At 40.0% G+C, this 13,499-nt stretch overlaps 1 protein-coding gene across 1 annotated transcript in view; it reads right to left on the bottom strand.

The window, feature by feature from the left end:
* The window catches only part of CBL (Cbl proto-oncogene), a 171,556-nt gene that overhangs the window by 33,263 nt on the left and 124,794 nt on the right, over window positions 1–13,499 (bottom strand). Inside the window, exon 15 of the mRNA XM_053691356.1 lies at window positions 105–272. Coding sequence (XP_053547331.1) covers window positions 105–272 — 168 coding nt within the window. The remainder of the gene's footprint in view (window positions 1–104; window positions 273–13,499) is intronic.

The following is a 13,499-nucleotide window of genomic DNA, read 5'->3' as shown; positions in this document are numbered from 1 at the left end:
CAATATATATATATATATATATATATATATATATATATATATATATATATATATATATATTTATTTTTTTTAAATACAAAATCTTTTAGCTTTAGGTGCCTCACCTGCTCGGGGATCTGTGTTTACAGAAGTGGAGCTGAAGGCAGGTGTGGCATTAGATATATCTGAGAGGGTACGACGAGCAGGAGCCATAGGCAAATGAGGCCTTGGTATGTCATAGCCATTGTCCTCCTCCTCTTCGGGTCCATTGCTAGACACTGAGGTACACTCCTCTGTTGAGAAAGATAGTTTTCTTTTAAATAAACAATTTTTTTAAAAAAAGAACATTTCTTAGAAATCAATGAAAAAAATGATCAGTCTCACTTATGAATGTGAAGATCTCCATATATACTACATTGTCATGTACACCCAGACTTCTCAACCTGTACCAATGCAATGAAAGTGAATAGATACTGAATTTATCTAGAGACTGATGATAAATCAATGTCTTTGCACTTGTAGTTCTGAGATATTTAGGTACTAGTGGGTTATATGTTTTTTGCCTTTTTGTGATAGGTAGAACCCTTCCCAGAAATAAGCAGATGATGTCACCTCTACATATATCCCTCCTCTTCCTGTCTGTTTTTGACAAGATCTAGTTGAAAGGAAAGAGGGAAAACAAGACTGACCCCCATAGAAGAAGAGGACCAGACAAATAAAAGCAGATGTGTAAGGACATCAGTAAGTATACATCTTACTAGTGAAATCAGTAATAAAGCAATCCATGAGTATGGAAGGTCTCAGAACGAACAGTCTGTAATGATAAAACATTGTGAATGTATGCAATGACAAGTGGTTCTCTTAAAGAGATAGTAAACACCAAAATGTTATTTAAAGGGACAGTCTACAATAGAATTGTTATTGTTTTAAAAGACAGATAATCCCTTTATTACCCACCCCCCAGTTTTGCATAACCAACACTGTTATATTAATACTCTTTTTACCTCTGTTATTATCTTGTATCTAAGAACCTTCTGACAGCCCCCTGATCACATGACTGACTGTGAAAATTCAGAAGCTCTCTGCCCTCTATGCAGAATAAAGGTTAAGTTATACACAGTCTAATATTTAGTAGCTTCAAAATCATACTTAAAGGCTAGAACTAAAGGAATAGTGTAAAACAAAATATAAGGAAAACATTAGTGCAGAAAAATTGTGCACTAGCTTCCAAAATGATTCCAGTATTAAAGGGACCTGAAACCCAATTTTTTTCTTTCATGATTTAGACAGAGCATATCATTTTACAAAAGTATCCAATTTACTTCTATTATCAAATTTGTGCAGTTCTCATGTTATTCTTTGTTAAAGAGATATCCAAACAGGAAATAGTGCTGCCATCTAATGCTCTTGCTACCATCCTACTTTTCAACAAAGGATAACAAGAAAACAAAGCACATTTTATAATAGAAGTAAATTTGAAAGTTGTCTAAAATTGTATGTTTTATCTGAGTCATGAAAGAAAAATGTGGGGTTTTATGTCCCTTTAAGAAGAAATATATGAAATACACTCAAAAGGATGAAGCACCTGATTGCAAGGTGCTAAATATAGCTTCCTGGGAATTTCTCATACGCCTCCCAGCTTTTTCACAGTCTCATATGGAGACAAGACGGTTTCCGAAAAATCCAGTTCAGGAACAACAAAAATCTAATTTTTTCAGCACACAACACTGAATCATCAAAAACAGGGATGTATACAATATGAAAGAACAATTTCATAATGTTATTTAACTATTAACACAAGGAATAAAATAAAATCCTAATAATCCCATTAAAAATTTTAAAATTAAAATAAAGTTTTAATCAGCCTTTCTGTCCACTGCAGTGTGCGCTCACTGATTTCAGAGAGGGACCAGCTTGGACAGTGTTCGGCTTTTTTGCCAGTGGTGTTGGCAATATTGTTCAAATTGATGGTATCATGAATGCTGAAAAGTACAGACGGGTTTTAATCCATCATGCCATTCCTTCTGGAAAACCCCAAGATTGGGAATATTTTTAATTTTTAAGCATGATATTGATCCCAAGCAGACTGCAAATAAAACCCCTCCCTCCTCAATGGAAGTGCCGTCTGACGTATAGGAGCAGGGGAAAAAAGATGTGCTCAAAAAATAAACCAACACCAAAAAAACACCATGAAAGAAATTAACTTAACAGGTAAGCATAAATTATGTTTTCTTTCGTATAGGTGGTGAGAGTCTATGATCCATTATTCCTGGGAACTAATACTCAAGTCTACAAGTAAGGAAAAACAACGGCAGGAAAAAAACATTTTTTTCACAGTGAAACAAAAAACACAACCCAAATAGAACCCAAAAACAGGGTAATAAGCAACTAAAATGACCAATAGGCAAAATTAAAAATTATCCTGAGACAACCGCCTGAAGGACTTCCTACCAAAGGCTGCATTAGAAGAAGCAAAAAAAAAATTAAGACCTAGAAGCTACCTTGCTAAATTGGTTAACAGAAGCCTCATTCTAAAAGCGCAAGAAATTAAAACTGATCCAAAAAAAAGAGCAGTAAACCATCTAGGTGGCGGTTGTCTCACCTCTAAGTAAGCCTTATTGAACAAAAGTATCACCCAAGAAGCCAAAGAAACGACGGAAGTTTTCTGCCCTTTCCTGGAACCAGAAAAGTGAACAAACAAACTAGATTTTTGACTGAAATCATATAATACTTTAAGGCCCTTACAACATCCAAGTTATGTAGAACTTCTCTGAAGATTTCTAGGATAAAGAAAGGACAACAATTTCCCGATTTAAATATCCGAAGACACTACCTTAGGAAAAAAGGTCAAATATAGTCCACAAACTGCCTTATACGGAAGATAAGGAGAAACATATGAAAAAGCAAACAACTCAAAAACTCTTCTAGCAGAACTGAAAGAGCAGAAATCTGATCTTTCAAATAGCTATACATTCATGACTTTATGCATAGAAAATCAAGATACTGATGGAAAAACAGAACTTGAGACAAAAAAGATCTGAACGCAAAGGAAAAAACCTAGGAGGGCAACTGGATATCTGAACCAAATCTCCATACCAGCAGACCCTGCGATCTAACCTAAAACAACCGGGTCTGATCTAAAGTAATCACTCTGGAAAGAACAACCAGAGGAGAAAAAACATAAGCCAGACAAAGAAACCATGAAGCCACCAAAGTTACCACAAACTTCTCTTAGGTTTCCTAGACCTCACATAGAAGTTTATTATTCAATCAAAAAAACGGATTATTTCACCTGTTCTCTAGTTCAGATATCCTCAAAATGTGGCCTGCTAGGGAGGCCTGTGGACAGGTTTGTAAACCAGAGGTTTATAGTTAGGGAACTACGAGTTCCCCCCTGATGATTGATGAAGGCCACTGCTGTGACATTGTTGAAAAGCGAGTCGTATTTCTGTTTTCAGTCAGACAGATGCCAACTCTGAAGGATTCTGAAAATTGCACCGAGTACTATAACAATAATTGGCAACCTTGGCTCCCAAGCAAACCAAATCCCCTGTGCCCACAGAAACCCCCAGATGCCCCCCCCTCACCAAAGTAAAAGACTTGCACCTGAAGAGATCACAGTCCAAATAGGATGAACAATAGAAGCCCCCTGCAAAATAAACTGATGATACAGCAACCCAGATAGGGATTAACTTGCCCTGTGATCTAGATAAATTTTTAAAAACAGCTGAGTAAGATCTCTGCACCATTGCTAAAGCATACAAAGCTGAAGAGGCCTCAAGAAAAAAAAACGAGCATTTTGAAAATAACCTAATACAGCAAGCATAAGACCAAATACCTCCATACAAAAGAGCAACAGAGAGAAAATAAAGACTGATGATTTAGACAAGCCAACACTAGCTTCAACCTTCTTAGATCTATCAAAAGAGAAATTCATGGAAACTGAATCTGAACTCAGAAAAAACAACCCTTGTCTGAGAAACCAGAGAAATCTTTGGAAAATTTATTTTCCAACCATATTGTTTGAGAAACAACAACACTCTGTGAGAGAAACAAGGTAGAACCAAGATATAGATCAGGAGACTATATACCGCAATAACCTGAGTTCTAATCACAGACAAAAGGGTTCCCAGAACTTTAATAAATATTCTGGTAGAGCAACAAACAAAGTGCTTGTCTAGAAATGCAAACCTTAAAAATAAATAAATAATGTTTCCTGAATTGGAAACATGACCTAAACTAAAAGCAGAATGGTCCAAATAGTCTCGATTTTGAAAAACAGAATTTATGCTTACCTGATAAATTACTTTCTCCAACGGTGTGTCCGGTCCACGGCGTCATCCTTACTTGTGGGATATTCTCTTCCCCAACAGGAAATGGCAAAGAGTCCCAGCAAAGCTGGTCACATGATCCCTCCTAGGCTCCGCCCACCCCAGTCATTCGACCGACGGACAGGAGGAAATATATATAGGAGAAACCATATGATACTGTGGTGACTGTAGTTAGAGAAAATAATTAATCAGACCTGATTAAAAAACCAGGGCGGGCCGTGGGCCGGACACACCGTTGGAGAAAGTAATTTATCAGGTAAGCATAAATTCTGTTTTCTCCAACATTGGTGTGTCCGGTCCACGGCGTCATCCTTACTTGTGGGAACCAATACCAAAGCTTTAGGACACGGATGAAGGGAGGGAGCAAATCAGGTTACCTAAACGGAAGGCACCACTGCTTGCAAAACCTTTCTCCCAAAAATAGCCTCCGAAGAAGCAAAAGTATCAAATTTGTAAAATTTGGCAAAAGTGTGCAGTGAAGACCAAGTCGCTGCCTTACATATCTGGTCAACAGAAGCCTCGTTCTTGAAGGCCCATGTGGAAGCCACAGCCCTAGTGGAGTGAGCTGTGATTCTTTCAGGAGGCTGCCGTCCGGCAGTCTCATAAGCCAATCGGATAATGCTTTTAAGCCAAAAGGAAAGAGAGGAGGAAGTCGCTTTTTGACCTCTCCTTTTACCAGAATAAACAACAAACAAGGAAGATGTTTGTCTGAAATCTTTAGTAGCCTCTAAATAGAATTTTAGAGCACGGACTACGTCCAAATTGTGTAACAAACGTTCCTTCTTTGAAACTGGATTCGGACACAAAGAAGGTACAACTATCTCCTGGTTAATATTTTTGTTGGAAACAACTTTCGGAAGAAAACCAGGCTTAGTACGCAAAACCACCTTATCTGCATGGAACACCAGATAGGGCGGAGAACACTGCAGAGCAGATAACTCTGAAACTCTTCTAGCAGAAGAAATTGCAACCAAAAACAAAACTTTCCAAGATAATAACTTAATATCTACGGAATGTAAGGGTTCAAACGGAACCCCTTGAAGAACTGAAAGAACTAGATTTAGACTCCAGAGAGGAGTCAAAGGTCTGTAAACAGGCTTGATCCTAACCAGAGCCTGAACAAATGCTTGAACATCTGGCACAGCTGCCAGTCTTTTGTGAAGTAAAACAGATAAAGCAGAGATCTGTCCCTTCAGAGAACTTGCAGATAAATCCTTTCTCCAAACCTTCTTGTAGAAAGGATAGAATCTTAGGAATTTTTATCTTGTTCCATGGGAATCCTTTAGATTCACACCAACAGATATATTTTTTCCATATTTTATGGTAAATTTTTCTAGTTACAGGCTTTCTAGCCTGAATCAGAGTATCTATTACAGAATCTGAAAACCCACGCTTTGATAAAATCAAGCGTTCAATCTCCAAGCCGTCAGTTGGAGGGAAACCAGATTCGGATGTTCGAATGGACCCTGAACAAGAAGGTCCTGTCTCAAAGGTAGCTTCCATGGTGGAGCCGATGACATATTCACCAGGTCTGCATACCAAGTCCTGCGTGGCCACGCAGGAGCAATCAAGATCACCGAGGCCCTCTCCTGATTGATCCTGGCTATCAGCCTGGGGATGAGAGGAAACGGTGGGAATACATAAGCTAGGTTGAAGGTCCAAGGTGCTACTAGTGCATCTACTAGGGTCGCCTTGGGATCCCTGGATCTGGACCCGTAGCAAGGAACCTTGAAGTTCTGACGAGACGCCATCAGATCCATGTCTGGAATGCCCCATAATTGAGTTATTTGGGCAAAGATTTCCGGATGGAGTTCCCACTCCCCCGGATGGAATGTCTGACGACTCAGAAAATCCGCTTCCCAATTTTCCACTCCTGGGATGTGGATCGCAGACAAGTGGCAGGAGTGATCCTCCGCCCATTGAATTATCTTGGTCACTTCTTTCATCGCCAGGGAAGTCCTTGTTCCCCCCTGATGATTGATATATGCAACGGTCGTCATGTTGTCTGACTGAAACCTTATGAATTTGGCCTTTGCTAGTTGAGGCCAAGCTCTGAGAGCATTGAATATCGCTCTCAGTTCCAGAATGTTTATCGGGAGAAGAGACTCTTCCCGAGACCATAGACCCTGAGCTTTCAGGGATTCCCAGACCGCGCCCCAGCCCACTAGGCTGGCGTCGGTCGTGACAATGACCCACTCTGGTCTGCGGAAGCTCATTCCCTGTGACAGATTGTCCAGGGTCAGCCACCAACGGAGTGAATCTCTGGTCTTTTGATCTACTTGAATCGTCGGAGACAAATCTGTATAATCCCCATTCCACTGTCTGAGCATGCACAGTTGTAATGGTCTTAGATGAATTCGTGCAAAAGGAACTATGTCCATTGTTGCAACCATCAATCCTATTATTTCCATGCACTGCGCTATGGAAGGACGAGGAACAGAATGAAGTACTTGACAAGAGCTTAGAAGTTTTGATTTTCTGACCTCTGTCAGAAAAATCCTCATTTCTAAGGAATCTATTATTGTTCCCAAGAAGGGAACTCTTGTTGACGGGGACAGAGAACTTTTTTCTTTGTTCACCTTCCATCCGTGAGATCTGAGAAAGGCTAGGACGATGTCCGTATGAGCCTTTGCTTTTGACAGGGACGACGCTTGAATCAGGATGTCGTCCAAGTAAGGTACTACTGCAATGCCCCTTGGTCTTAGAACCGCTAGAAGGGACCCTAGTACCTTTGTGAAAATCCTTGGAGCAGTGGCTAATCCAAATGGAAGTGCCACAAACTGGTAATGCTTGTCCAGAAAAGCGAACCTTAGGAACTGATGATGTTCCTTGTGGATAGGAATATGTAGGTACGCATCCTTTAAATCCACGGTAGTCATAAATTGATTTTCCTGGATAGTAGGTAGGATCATTCGAATAGTTTCCATTTTGAACGATGGTACCCTGAGAAATTTGTTTAGGATCTTTAGATCCAAAATTGGTCTGAATGTTCCCTCTTTTTTGGGAACTATGAACAGATTGGAATAAAATCCCATTCCTTGTTCTCTTATTGGAACTGGATGTATCACTCCCATCTTTAACAGGTCTTCTACACAATGTAAGAATGCCTGTCTCTTTATTTGGTTTGAAGATAATTGAGACCTGTGGAACCTTCCCCTTGGGGGTAGTTCCTTGAATTCCAGGAGATAACCTTGAGAAACTATTTCTAGCGCCCAAGGATCCTGAACATCTCTTGCCCAAGCCTGAGCAAAGAGAGAAAGTCTGCCCCCCACTAGATCCGGTCCCGGATCGGGGGCTATCCCTTCATGCTGTTTTGGTAGCAGTGGTAGGCTTCTTGGCCTGCTTACCCTTGTTCCAGCCTTGCATTGGTTTCCAGGCTGGTTTGGGTTGTGAAGTATTACCCTCTTGCTTAGAGGATACAGAATTAGAGACTGGTCCGTTTCTGCGAAAGGGACGAAAATTAGGCTTATTATTAGCCTTAAAAGACCTATCCTGTGGGAGGGCGTGGCCCTTTCCCCCAGTGATGTCTGAAATAATCTCTTTCAAATCAGGTCCAAATAATGTTTTACCTTTGAAAGGAATGTTAAGCAATTTTGTCTTGGAAGACACATCCGCTGACCAAGACTTTAGCCAAAGCACTCTGCGCGCCACGACAGCAAACCCTGAATTTTTCGCCGCTAATCTAGCTAATTGCAAAGCGGCATCTAAAACAAAAGAGTTAGCCAATTTAAGTGCTTGAACTCTGTCCATAACCTCCTCATATGAAGATTCTTTACTGAGCGATTTTTCTAGTTCCTCGAACCAGAAACACGCTGCCGTAGTGACAGGAACAATGCATGAAATTGGTTGTAGAAGGTAACCTTGCTGTACAAAAATCTTTTTAAGCAAACCCTCTAATTTCTTATCCATAGGATCTTTGAAAGCACAACTATCTTCGATAGGAATAGTAGTGCGTTTGTTTAGAGTAGAAACCGCCCCCTCGACCTTGGGGACTGTCTGCCATAAGTCCTTTCTGGGGTCGACTATAGGAAATAATTTCTTAAATATAGGGGGGGAACAAAAGGTATGCCGGGCCTTTCCCACTCTTTATTTACTATGTCCGCCACCCGCTTGGGTATAGGAAAAGCGTCGGGGGGCACCGGAACCTCTAGGAACTTGTCCATCTTACATAATTTCTCTGGAATGACCAAATTGTCACAATCATCCAGAGTAGATAACACCTCCTTAAGCAGTGCGCGGAGATGTTCTAATTTAAATTTAAATGTCACAACATCAGGTTCAGCTTGATGAGAAATTTTTCCTGAATCTGAAATTTCTCCATCAGACAAAACCTCCCTCATGGCCCCTTGAGATTGGTGTGAGGGTATGTCAGAACAGTTATCATCAGCGTCCTCTTGCTCTTCAGTGTTTAAAACAGAGCAATCGCGCTTTCTCTGATAAGTAGGCATTTTGGATAAAAGATTTGCTATGGAGTTATCCATTACAGCCGTTAATTGTTGCATGGTAATAAGTATTGGCGCACTAGATGTACTAGGGGCCTCCTGTGTGGGCATAACTGGTGTAGACACAGTAGGGGATGATGTAGTATCATGTTTACTCCCCTCATTTGAGGAATCATCTTGGGCAATATCATTATCTGTTGCATTACTGTCCTTACTTTGTTTGGACACTATGGCACAATTATCACATAAATTTAAATGGGGAGACACATTGGCTTTCATACATATAGAACATAGCTTATCTGATGGTACAGACATGTTAAACAGGCTTAAACTTGTCAACAAAGCACAAAAAACGTTTTAAAATAAAACCGTTACTGTCACTTTAAATTTCAAACTGAAAACACTTTATTACTGAATATGTGAAAAAGTATGAAGGAATTGTTCAAAATTCACCAAAATTTCACCACAGTGTCTTAAAGCATTAAAAGTATTGCACACCAAATTTCAGAGCTTTAACCCTTAAATTAACGGAACCGGAGCCGTTTTTACATTTAACCCCTATACAGTCCCAGAATGAGGCTCTGTCTATAACTAGAAAGGCCCCCATCTGAAAAAGGTGTCCAACACAGTGCCTGCCGTTTTTCTAAATGTTCCCCAAGATTATAATACCAATAATTAGTTAGAATCTGCATAATATGCCTAGTAAAGCAATTGTTTTAGCCCAGAAAAATATCTACCAGTTTTTAAGCCCTTTTTGAAGCCCTTTATTCTTTTATGTTTAACTAAGAAAATGGCTTACCGGTCCCCATGAGGGGAAATGACAGCCTTCCAGCATTACATGGTCTTGTTAGAAATATGGCTAGTCATACCTTAAGCAGAAAAGACTGCTAACTGTTTCCCCCAACTGAAGTTACTTCATCTCAACAGTCCTGTGTGGAAACAGCAATCGATTTTAGTTACTGTCTGCTAAAATCATCTTCCTCTTACAAACAGAAATCTTCATCCTTTTCTGTTTCAGAGTAAATAGTACATACCAGCACTATTTTAAAATAACAAACACTTGATAGAAGAATAAAACTACATTTAAACACCAAAAACTCTTAACCATCTCCGTGGAGATGTTGCCTGTGCAACGGCAAAGAGAATGACTGGGGTGGGCGGAGCCTAGGAGGGATCATGTGACCAGCTTTGCTGGGACTCTTTGCCATTTCCTGTTGGGGAAGAGAATATCCCACAAGTAAGGATGACGCCGTGGACCGGACACACCAATGTTGGAGAAATAGGAACTCTGACACACTTATTCAGATCATAAAGATCAAAAAAATAAACTGGTCTGAAAGTTTCTTCCCTCTAGGGAAGAAACTTAAATTATGCTTACCTGATCATTTTCTTTTCTTCAGATGGAAAGAGTCCACAGCTGCATTCATTACTTTTGGGAATTCAGAACCTGGCCACCAGGAGGAGGCAAAGACACCCCAGCCAAAGTCTTAAATACTCCTCCCACTTCCCTCATCCCCCAGTCATTCTGCCGAGGAACAAGGAACAGTAGAAGAAATATCAGGGTGAAAAGGTGCCAGAACAAAAAAAATAACAGACGCCCCACAGAAAAAATACTGGTGGGGAGCTGTTGACTCTTTCCATCTGAAGAAAAGAAAATTATCATCAGGTAAGCAAAATTTAAGTTTTTCTTCATAAATGGAAAGAGTCCACAGCTGCATTCATTACTTTTGGGAAAACAATACCCAAGCTATAGAGGACACTGAATGCAAAAACGGGAGGGTACAAGAGGCGGCCCATTCTGAGGGCACCAGGCCTGAAAACCCCTACCCAACAAAATCCTGCTTCGTCCGAAGCCGAGAATAACTTTGAAAAAAAGGAAAAGGCCCAAGGACACTGCCCCGCAGATAGTGCACAGCCTTGCTAGAGACCGCAGGAACTAGACTCGACTGAGTCAACAGCCTCCAAGAGACACTGTCTCCAGCAGTCGGTCTCCAAACAACACACCCCTTACTAAAGAAAGGGAACAAACTACCGTATTCTTCCACAAAGAAGAAAAGGCACAGAGAAAACATGATTGTACTTGTAAAGCGTGGCTAATCCCCCTTAAGGAACTCAAGGCGCTACTCATTTTATCAACCTCGAAAGGAGTAGACCTCGCCAGGGATCGAACTTGCAACCCTCGGTTTGCTACAGTGCAGAGTAGCCACAGTGCATTAGTATACTGAGCTAGCATAAGGAACTCGAGAAAAAAACCCTAAAAAGGGATCAAGTCCTAAATAAAAACACAGAACAAAAACCAGAGAAACCGGGTCAGGCTAACAGAGACCCAACCAGTCTCATAGAAACAAGGGGAGGCAATGCCCAGACCCCAGAAATACAGAAACCATGGGATAAGGCCGGGAGTCTGAAACAGAGAGAGGATCTTCCCCTAACACAGTGCAACCGCACTCTAGAAAGAACTTACCTGATAAATTAATTTCTTTCAAATTGGCAAGAGTCCATGTGCTAGTGACATATGGGATATACAATCCTACCAGGAGGGGCAACGTTTCCAAACCTCAAAATGCCTATAAATACACCTCTCACCCCACCCACAATTCAGTTTAACGAATAGCCAAGTAGTGGGGTGAAAAAATAAGGAGTAAAAAAGCATACAAAAAAAGAGGAACTGGAAATATAATTGTGCTTTTATACAAAAATCATAACCACCAGAAACAGGGGGGGTCTCATGGACTCTTGCCAATATGAAATTAATTTATAAGTTCTTACATAAATTATGTTTTCTTTCATGTAATTGGCAAGAGTCCATGAGCTAGTGACGTATGGGATAGAAATACCCAAGATGTGGAAGTCCGCTAAAAAAATTAAATCCACAAAAAATAAGTTTTTCTCATAAATAGAAAGAAAAAAACTTAAAACATTAGCAGAAGAGTCACACTTCAACAGGTGCCTGAAGAACTTTTCTACCAAAGACTGCTTCAGAAGAAGCAAATACATCAAAATGGTAAAATTTAGTAAATGTATGCAAAGAAGACCAAGTTGCTGCTTTGAAAATCTGATCATGGAAGATTCATTCTTAACAGCCCAAGAAGTGGAGACTGATCTAGTAGAAGGAGCTGTGATCCTCTGAGGTGGGGACTGTCCCTCCTTCAAATAAGCTTTATGAATAAAAAGCTTCAACCAAGATGCCAAAGAAATGGCAGAAGTGTTCTGCCCTTTCCTAAAACCAGAGAAGACAACAAATAGACTAGAAGCCTTCCTGAAATCTTTAGTAGCTTCAACATAATATTTCAAAGCTTTTACAACATCCAAAGGCCTAGATTTAGAGTTCGGCGGTAGCCGTGAAAACCAGCGTTAGAGGCTCCTAACGCTGGTTTTGGCCGCCCGCTGGTATTTGGAGTCAGTGATTAAAGGGTCTAACGCTCACTTTTCAGCCGCGACTTTTCCATACCGCAGATCCCCTTACGTCAATTGCGTATCCTATCTTTTCAATGGGATCTTTCTAACGCCGGTATTTAGAGTCGTTTCTGAAGTGAGCGTTAGAGCTCTAACGACAAAACTCCAGGCGCCTGAAAATAGCAGGAGTTAAGAGCTTTCTGGGCTAATGCCGGTTCATAAAGCTCTTAACTACTGTACCCTAAAGTACACTAACACCCATAAACTACCTATGTACCCCTAAACCGAGGTCCCCCCACATCGCCGCCACTCGATTAAAATTTTTTAACCCCTAATCTGCCGACCGCCACCTACGTTATACTTATGTACCCCTAATCTGCTGCCCCTAACCCCGCCGACCCCTGTATTACATTTATTAACCCCTAACCTGCCCCCACAACGTCGCCGCCAGCTACTTACAATAATTAACCCCTAATCTTCCGACCGCAAAGCGCCGCCACCTACGTTATCCTTATGTACCCCTAATCTGCTGCCCCTAACACCGCCGACCCCTATATTATATTTATTAACCCCTAATCTGCCCCCCTCAACGTCGCCGACACCTGCCTACACTTATTAACCCCTAATCTGCCGAGCGGACCTGAGCGCTACTATAATAAAGTAATTAACCCCTAATCCGCCTCACTAACCCTATCATAAATAGTATTAACCCCTAATCTGCCCTCCCTAACATCGCCGACACCTACCTTCAATTATTAACCCCTAATCTGCCGACCGGAGCTCATCGCTACTATAATAAATGGATTAACCCCTAAAGCTAAGTCTAACCCTAACTTAAATATAATTTACATCTAACGAAATTAATTAACTCTTATTAAATAACTTATTCCTATTTAAAGCTAAATACTTACCTGTAAAATAAATCCTAATATAGCTACAATATAAATTATAATTATATTATAGCTATTTTAGGATTAATATTTATTTTACAGGCAACTTTGTAATTATTTTAACCAGGTACAATAGCTATTAAATAGTTAAGAACTATTTAATAGTTACCTAGTTAAAATAATAACAAATTTACCTGTAAAATAAATCCTAACCTAAGATATAATTAAACCTAACACTACCCTATCAATAAATTAATTAAATAAACTACCTACAATTAACCTAACACTACACTATCAATAAATAAATTAAATACAATTGCTACAAATAACTACAATGAAATAAACTAACTAAAGTACAAAAAATAAAAAAGAACTAAGTTACAAAAAATAAAAAAATATTTACAAACATAAGAAAATTATTACAACAATTTTAAACTAATTACACCTACTCTAAGCCCCCT

Source organism: Bombina bombina, chromosome 8 (genome assembly GCF_027579735.1).
Source record: "Bombina bombina isolate aBomBom1 chromosome 8, aBomBom1.pri, whole genome shotgun sequence".
NCBI classification, from domain to species: domain Eukaryota; kingdom Metazoa; phylum Chordata; class Amphibia; order Anura; family Bombinatoridae; genus Bombina; species Bombina bombina.
Note: the sequence above shows the minus strand (reverse complement) of the source record. Positions and strands in the feature narration are given on the sequence as shown.